The sequence below is a fragment of the Morone saxatilis genome, unplaced genomic scaffold (assembly GCF_004916995.1).
Source record: "Morone saxatilis isolate NCDOM2014 unplaced genomic scaffold, NCSU_SB_2.0 Contig0, whole genome shotgun sequence".
Classification (NCBI taxonomy): domain Eukaryota; kingdom Metazoa; phylum Chordata; class Actinopteri; family Moronidae; genus Morone; species Morone saxatilis.
This window is the reverse complement of record NW_023339650.1, coordinates 14,254,500-14,263,215: the sequence shown is the minus strand read 5'-3', so window position 1 is coordinate 14,263,215 and position 8,716 is coordinate 14,254,500. Positions and strand designations below refer to the sequence as shown.

Genomic DNA, 8,716 nt, shown 5'->3' with positions numbered 1-8,716 from the left:
AGTGTATAGCTACTTTAACATCTTGCACATTGTTTATTTATTAACTGTATATTGTATGCATTGTATTATGGAGGACTTGTGTTTTTGTCTGTACTTGTGTTGTTTTATGTTTGTGCCTCTGACTGCAGATCAAGTTTCACCTCAGAGATAATAAAATGACTGAAATAAACTGAACCAGCTCGTGCCGGTGCCACTTTTAAACACCTCAACTAATTTAAAATGACATATTACATGAAACAAACATAATTTCATTTGTATCCACAACTTTCTGTACTGAAACACTGTCTGCAGGACCTCTACAACCCATAACTCTGTTGGACATGACAGTACTCGTCTTTCCACTGGGGGCCATATCTGCACAAACACCTGACGAGAACAAGTCGGTGCTAAAAAGTGCTGCGTGCACTTTGGTGTTTCTGGGTCAGACTCCACTGTATACAGATATGTGAGCGGAGCAGGCTGGTGCACGGTTGTTTGTTTTGCACCCTCCCACCTCGGAGTTATGCAAGAGCAAAAGGTTGTGCAACTTAAGAGGGACTACTGAGACCCTCGCTGGCCCTGACAGCCTAATTATAGAGACACTGGGTGGCGGCGACACCACAGTGGAAATAACTGGCCTGGTTTTCCATCCGCAACACAGCTGACCTGTCGACAAAACACCGCTGGTAACCGAATGACACGGCAGACACTGGAGCCGAGCGAAGACTAACACTAAAAGATTATTTTTAACGAAGCTACAACGGCAACGCGCTGTGTTGACATCTGCTCACAACTCTGACCACAGCTTGCTTACATATTTGTGTTTTAATGTGTTTAGTTATTATTGGAATAGCCATTTTATGCATTACTTTATTGTGAGTTTTGCACAAAACAAAAAACCTTCACAGAGAGCAACAGCTGTTTGCTTGTTTTCTGTAACTTTTCTGGACTGCAGCACAAATAAAGTTGATTATTATGTTGTTTTTTTTTGTCGTTTAATCCAATTCCTACATGCAAAACCAAAAGCTTATCTGTAGAAAATACCAAGAACCTGCTGGAAGCCTGGAGGGAACATTTTTAGTGCAGCTTGCGAGTCCTGCTGCTATGATGGGCTGCCTCACTAATCCACTAAGCAGCCTAAACACCAGCAGCCTTGGCAGCGCTCAGCGATCATGCAGTATTTCTGTATGTGTTTATGTGTACATGTACGTGCGCGCCAATAACGCACTTAACAACAGCCTCCAAAATAGCCGCGCAGAGCGGTGGTGCGAGAGGACCCCCCGTGTTGTGCGTCACTCCGGGTCACAACCAGTACAGAAGCTCAGTTTCACCTCCCACACTCCCGAACCCGGCGCTCAGACCGGGCTGCATAACTCCACAACCCACTGCCCTTTATGTAACCACACGGTCGCTGTAACTGGAGGCCTTACGTAACCTGAAACACTCTGCTGCGAAGTCAAAAACATCAGTTAGCTGTTAACTAGCAGTGGAGACTCTACTTTAGTGCTCTTTTATCACATTATTGCATAACGTGCAGGCACTTGTTTGCCCCACTACCCTCGTTTACGAGCAGAGTCGGCGACCTCTGAGCCAGCCACGCCTCTCGTACGCTCGCAATCCACGTTTGATGACTGCATACTAGACAAGATTCTTCCTGTGCGAGGGAATTTGCTGCTTACAATACATTCTCACACAAGCTCCGGTGGTTTTTACTTTCTCCTACTGTGGTATAAACGTCTGTTTTCTCACTGTGTTGATGTTTCTGTTGAACCACTAAGTCTGCACTACAGACGCAGTGAAGCTATTTGCACAAACCAGAGTCGTTGTAGATCAATTCGGTTTAGATTCAGGTGGTTTCCAGGGTGGGTTTAGTTTAGTGTGGTGTATTTTAAAATCATAATGAGTCATATTTTTAGGGGCAAGATTAAACAAGTTCAGAATAGGCATTACAATTAATTACAACATGTAGACAGTCGCAGTAAACACGTGTACAAACGCCTACTCGTGTTTGTTGTGTTTACAAATTGAACCAAATTGACAGAGACAGACATTTCCTGTCTATATTTATTAATATATTCTATAAAAGTACACAATATAGTTTCAGTTTTCATCTAAAGTCTAGTTTTTATTTCTATTTCAGTCGACTAAAATGGTTTTTCACACCTAGACAGAGATTTTAGTTCAGTTTTAGTTAACTATAAGAACACCTGTGCATTCACCTCCCCAGGACTAAAACCATGTGAACTACAGCTGATGTTAGCAGACCATTATAAAACAAAGGACCCAAAGAGTCTGAAGATCCCATTTCCTCCCTGATAATACAACCACTGTTTGTTCCTGTGACTGAGTAACAACACACACACATATATATATGTGTTGTTACAGTAGTGGGCTCAGGTGTTCGCGTTGCCATGGCCGCGGGGCTTACCTGCCGAGGATGCGAGACTCTCCTGTTTCAACACACAGCCGCGAGCTGAGGGCTTCAAAGCTGGAGTTTTCCAACAGTTTCATGTTGTCTGTGGAAAAAAGAAAACATTGAGCTAAAGTTAGTCAGCAGTCACATTAAGAGGATGCATCTCCATCTTGCTCCCTCATTTTATTACACAATAAATAAAAGGTAACTAATAACAGAGTAATAGTGCAGGTATATGGAGTATAACCACTTATTTTCCAGTCGTTATTGGGTATATTCCCACTTTTAAATCCCCTCTTATGTGCAGAATTTGGTAAATAGTGTCCTGCAAGCTGATGTTCTGTGTATGGCAAAGATTATGACACATATATCCAATTTTATTGAGAGGAAGAGCAAGAAATAGGGGATATTTAACCTAAAATGACTGGTGTGGGCCAGTATGGATAGCAAATAAACTCCTCTCCTGCAGCTAATGTTGATTCCACAATGATACTGAACATCCTGAAGCCAAAACAGCAGAAATTAAAGGCACAATAGATCATTTTAGTGGTGTTAAATATGCAAGAATATGTTGTTTATCCTCCGCATTAAGAGAAAAATAAGACTTTCAATACGTAATAAATCACATTTTCCAAGCAACTACTTATTACAAGCTCACTAATAAAGCCTGTAAACACATAAACACAAACAAAAGCACACAAACAACCACTACAGCGCCCCGTGAGGGCCAAACCTAACTAAGGTCAAAACACAATTTCCTCTTTCTTTCTGTCCCACCGCCCCTCCCCCACCCTGTTCAACCCAAGTGAACCGTCTTCCTGGTTCACGTTTAATATCCACAGAAATGAAACCTTACCGATCAATATGTTCACCCACAGGGGTCTGAGGAAACCGGCGGGTTCAAAGGTCAGGACCCTTCTCCGTCACTCGGAGCAGATAAAAGATTATCGATCCCGCTTTGTCGTTACGGTTCGCAGTTAAGCTAGCTCACTTATTTATCGCTCCTGTCTTTTCAGGAAGAAGGGAATAAAATAATGCTGTTTTTTATATATTCACGCTATTAATTCGAGCTTAAACATCTTACACAAGCACTCGGTCGAGGGTGAGTTATTCTGGGGGCTTTTAAATTTATAGAAAAACTGCTTTTCCCGATCAAATGCGAGGAGATTAAATCCTGAGACTGCTGTCGTCCGTCGGAGTCTGTCTGCAGCGGCATCCCTTTCGACCTGGTTTCACAAAAGAGGCTCGTATCGGATAAAATCAAGTCGCTTTTTGTCCCAAAAGCGACTCGATCGGTAAAAGTAGCAACTGCCGAGCTACCCTAGTGTAAATAATGTGGCGAAAGGAGTCTGCGTATGGTCGTATCACCTTAAAAACACATCTATTCTCATCAAAACAACGGAGGCGAATGTACGCTGAAAGCCCAGCCCCTTCGCCTTTATGCATATATATAGTCGCGCCGTACGTACACGCCCACTTTTAGCAAAAAGCGCTCTCGTGATTGGCTGCGCGGCTTGTCGATCGAACGGGCCGCTAATGTGATTGGTTGAAAGGTGCTCGGTCAATCCCCAGGCTAGGGCTGTGTCAAATGTCTTGACTCGACTGGGTTTATCTCGCAACCACAGCTGCTGCTGCAACAAGAGCTGCAGATTCACACATTTGCGTGTATTTAATGTGTTTGTGTTCTTTATTTATTTCCTTTTCAGCCCGGGCTCTGTAGCTGTCACTTGAAACCCTTAAAAAACACGTAGAAATGTGTGTATTCTCAGTCTGCATTAAAATACGCAGTTTAAATAGCCACGACTTGTTCAGGATCTAATGTTACTTTATTCATTATTGAATGGTCTAATTTACTGTTTGCACACCAGTTTTTTTTTAATAGATTTTATGTGTGTTGGTTTTGAGATTTAATCTGTTTTGTGTTATGTGTTATGTAATTTTATGTCTTTTAATGTTATTGTAACACACCCTGCATTGGACTTAAATTGCAGGGAATGAGCTGATTTAATGTAATACTTATTGTAGCCTCAAGCATGCAGTCATAGCATATTGATGAACGAAATAAAATCCACAAAGATAAGAAAAGAAGATTGGGGCCGAGTGAAAACTGCTATGTTAATTAACTACAGTCACGCACAAAACAAAAGCATATAATTCCTTATCTCGTTGGCCCAGTGGCCTAATGGATAAGGCATCAGCCTCCGGAGCTGGGGATTGTGGGTTCAAGTCCCACCTGGGTCGAACAACAGGATGTTGAATGGTGTAATTTATAATGCAGTAGCGTTAAATCACACTAATAATGTCATACAGCACATTGTATGTAATGTGAATTAACATGCTGCATTATTCTCTTAAAACATACACCTCCACATTTTAATAGAAAACCTTCACAGTAACAGAACCCGCGTTAAAATATTTCAACAGAACATTTTATTGACAGAAATACAAATGGCATTCAGAAACCATTGATACAGGAGCTGCTGTTGGTTTGTCAGGTCTGTTTGATATAGTCAGAAACATCCTCCAGGCCTGTGCACTCATTGTCCAGGTACTCCAGGATCACGTTACCCCCGTTGTACAGGGGAGTCTCTGGATGAGCCAGCAGCGAGAGCAGCGTGTCGTCCATCCGGAAAGACTCACCTGTCTGAGGGTGACATAACCGCAGCTTCTGCAAGTGGAGAGCAGAGAGGCACGCTGTTAAGAAACGCTGTGCTTCTTGTTTCTTCCATTGTTTATAACTTAATTATGCTTGGAAGAAAACTGTTAAGATTAGATATGGAATTGCTTTGTGTTATGAAGAATTAAAAGTAGTGGCTATTTAAATGGAAACTGGTTTTATGGGTTCAAAGAAGGAGAGAAGATTGTACAACAGGGGAAAGCAGAAGAAATCTGTGTTAAAAAGCCAATAAAGCATCACTAAGAGACACATCATTGACTATAAACTACATTAAAAGTGATGGTATGAATACCTGAAAATGATGTACTGTAATATTTGGAACTATGGAACTATTGTCCCAAATTTAAAATAATGAATATAGTTTAATAACTAATGAATAATGAATAAAAGTTTAAAGTTCTGCTAGTTGTTTCCTGCACTTATATCTGAATAAAAAATGTTATCACTCCAGTTTTAGTCATTGGCTGAGTTCCTGTTTATTGTTAATTTCTACCTGTTTGATCGATAAATGCTTCACAGAAAACTGCAGTGAAAATGAAAAACCGATTTACAACGAGAGGGAGAACAGGGAGAACTATTCAAATATTTACAAGCTCAAACAAACGATTTACATATAGGCTAAAGGAACACGCTAATCCACAGATCTGGAGAGAAAGACAGAAAGAGAGAAGGTCAAACGTGCTCCACACCAGCTGACTGCTCGTGAGGAGAGACCCCGGCACTGGTTAAAAGCCGTGTACTGCTATTACTCTAAGCAGCATGCATAGGTCGTCACATTTGTTGTTGCTTTTTAGAAATAAAGACACTAAGAGGATCTGAAATGTCACCAAACCTAAGCAGGAAATTTGCCAAGTTGGCAACATTCTTGCTAATTAAAGATGATGACGTATCGCAGAGCTCATTCCGGTGCCACCTCACATTCATGTGAAAACGTAACAATTAAAATGATATATTTCATGATGCATTAATGTAATAAGACATTTATTGACCGTCCCAGACACTTTATCTCTGTGTCCCAGGTGCTATTTTTATTGACCACTGGGATGTCGTTAATTTCTAGTGCTGCTGACAACTGATAGAAGAAGACTGATATGCAAAACATTTCACACTTGTTAAACCAGCTTCCTGTTCTTTCCCACTGAAGTCACATGCTGAGAGCAGGAAATTGTTCATAACTAACACCTGCATTTCATCGTCCTCTTATTTAAGAAGTGAAAGTTATGAAGAAGACAAGAAAATGCAGTTCATGTAACAAGAAAGTAGGCTGAGAGGTGGGGGAAGCAGATACTATGTTGTGTTTATGAGTGACTCTACTCCTGCTGTCTGTTACCTTAGCTGTCAGTATGTTGTTGTTGTTCTTGAGGCTAGCTAGAGATGCAGCATAATCCACCACTTTGCCCACGCTCCATTTGGAACAGAAAAACATGGGTAGACTGGAGTCTTTGGATTCTTTAGGAAGATACACCTGAAAATAGGTTCTTTCTGTCTGGAAAGCCAAAGAAAAAGGAGAAGAAACCAGTCAGTCACAAAAGAAAAACACGCACAGAGGTAAACTGAAGATATGTCAGTATGAAAAGTTATTATCACATTACTTTTTACAAATAAGATCAAGGCAGCTGGGATTTTACCTGTGGTATTCCCTTGTCTCCGGCAGCGTGCAGCTTCAGTTTCATTAATGCTACCTTAGCTGCAGTGGCACTGTTCTTTGCTCCTCTGCGTCCTTTACTTTTGGACCCATCCTTTGACTCTGAGTAGTTACAAGAGACAAACAAACATAATCCAAATGTAAGAAGGTTGAGGAGAAAAAACAACATCAGTTATGACAACGATGAGAGCATTTTGTCTAACACTGATCCCATGTGGACGAATAAGGAATGACTATCAACTACACTGAAACTTACCAACAATCTTTTGCACGAGCTCCTTTGTGGCGGCCATTCGAGGCTTTTGGACCTCCAACTTCTCACTGTTGATCTTCTTGGATGAGCGCGATGTGGCTGTGATGTGGAAGAGGCAGTGTAGAATTCATTAATCATCATTTATACGTGCCGTTTCAGTTGGGGGCAAGATGCGTAACCCCATTATCCTTTGACTCTTTCTGTATGGAAACTATGAGCTAGGATGCGCCGTACAGGTCAACACAAGTTATGTTGTTTCACAGAGAAGTTCATGAAAGCGAGGAAAAGAATTGTAAACCTACGCCAAACAGAAATGTTTTTCACACTGCGGACAGATTACTGGCAGCAACTCTTTTCCCTTGCAGTCTTGAAATGAGCACGGATAACTTGTGCTCCCACCCTCGGTGCGAGTTTCCCTTTTCACCGGCTCCTGAAAAGAGTCACAGGAAATATAACAACAAGCTCACCAGTATATAAAGGACAGGACAGAAGAAAACCACGTCCCACAAGTAATCTTATCAAAGAAGGACATAAAGAAGCACACAGCGTACCACTGAACATGAATGGGCCTCTCTGCTTCTGTGCTCGAGACTGTAAGAGACAAAAAGAATGAATATCTTTTATCAACAATAATAAGACGTATGTGGAATGGACGGAGGTGAAACTTAATTTATTTGACTATTTCTAGGTCATGCAACTTTCTACTTTTACTTCCCTAAACTGCTTTTATCTGACACCTGTAACTACTAGAGCCTGACTGACACGTTGACGTTGATACAGATACTGACATTTGAGAGAAATACTATTTATATCCTTAAACATTCAACAGTTTATTAGGATGGCTTACACTTGTGACCAAGCTTATGTACTGAGCAGAGATTTTACATTTTAAAATTTGATTTTGTTAAAGATTAGTGTTTACCTATATATACTGTACATAATGGTGTTTCCACAGTGTGCTATAATATTAGTACTTAGAGTTAGGGACCTGAATACTTCCTATAACTTAGTTATTTACATTATATATCAGATAATCTTACCAGAAAACACCACTGCAGCAATCACAAACAAATGGAAGGAAATCTAAAAAAAAAAAAGGATAGAAAGAGTTTAATCTCAGATCTGAATTCAACAACCCTCTGTCAAACCCTTTCCATACTACTACTGTTTCTATTATTATATTATTATCTCTAACTCATTTGAATCTTTCAGTAGATACCTGAGAGACAAATCTAATATATGCACAATAAACAGCTGCTTATACGGAACTTTCCGATCTGGTACAATCCCTTAAAAGAGATTAAAACTATTTAGTGAGCAGCGAGGGAGAGGCAAACAATGCTAACGCGAGCTAGCTGACGAGCTAACACTGCTAAAGAGTTTTACATTCACAGAAACATCAGAATAAAGTCACACTTCAATATGTGTGCTTATTGCAATAATAATATTACCTTTCCTGCTGCAGGGGTCGACCTGACAGTGCTGCCCAATGTCTAATTCAGCCATCAGACAGCGGTGGGTCTGCGGATGTCAACACGAACTTTGACCCCGGAAGTTTCACTAGCGTCACTCTGTGTTTGCCTGAAACAGATTCATTTATTATTATTTTATTTTTTTTATTAAAGAATGGCGCAGGTTTAAGTATGTACATTTACTTACTAGCCTTTCACAAAAAAAATAAAATTAGATTAAAAAAAAAAGTTTTTATTATCTAATTTAAACTAAGATTAAAACAAAAAAAAAAAAAAA

General features: G+C 40.3%; 2 protein-coding genes and 1 non-coding gene across 3 annotated transcripts in view; 1 reads left to right on the top strand and 2 right to left on the bottom strand.

Moving 5' to 3' along the window:
- The window catches only part of maf1b (MAF1 homolog, negative regulator of RNA polymerase III b), a 6,097-nt gene extending 2,273 nt beyond the window's left edge, over positions 1-3,824 (bottom strand). The window contains exons 1-2 of the mRNA XM_035673758.1: positions 3,249-3,824; positions 2,408-2,495 (exon numbers count right to left, since the gene is read on the bottom strand). Coding sequence (XP_035529651.1) covers positions 2,408-2,490 — 83 coding nt within the window. The 5' untranslated portion in view covers positions 2,491-2,495; positions 3,249-3,824. The remainder of the gene's footprint in view (positions 1-2,407; positions 2,496-3,248) is intronic.
- Positions 3,825-4,560: 736 nt separating this feature from the next.
- trnar-ccg lies at positions 4,561-4,633 on the top strand. Its single transcript has one exon. It is a non-coding gene; the product is annotated as a tRNA-Arg (tRNA).
- Positions 4,634-4,799: 166 nt separating this feature from the next.
- Positions 4,800-8,557, bottom strand: zfand1 (zinc finger, AN1-type domain 1). Its single transcript, XM_035674133.1, has 8 exons — positions 8,419-8,557; positions 8,008-8,050; positions 7,519-7,558; positions 7,273-7,397; positions 6,971-7,065; positions 6,698-6,816; positions 6,400-6,555; positions 4,800-5,060 (listed from the first exon to the last, which is right to left on the bottom strand). The coding sequence occupies exons 1-8, from the start codon at positions 8,471-8,473 to the stop codon at positions 4,884-4,886; spliced, it is 810 nt and encodes a 269-aa protein (XP_035530026.1). The 5' UTR covers positions 8,474-8,557; the 3' UTR covers positions 4,800-4,883.
- Between the last annotated feature and the right edge of the window lie 159 nt (positions 8,558-8,716).

Bases quoted from the DNA above. Each gene is read 5' to 3' on its own strand.
- zfand1 (XM_035674133.1), bottom strand. From the start codon at position 8,473: ATGGCTGAATTAGACATTGGGCAGCACTGTCAGGTCGACCCCTGCAGC. The intron at 7,559-8,007 runs GTAAGATTATCT...TGTCTCTTACAG, and splicing joins TGCTGCAGTGGTGTTTTCTG to TCTCGAGCACAGAAGCAGAG. The intron at 5,061-6,399 runs GTAACAGACAGC...CTCCACTTGCAG, and splicing joins ACAACATACTGACAGCTAAG to AAGCTGCGGTTATGTCACCC.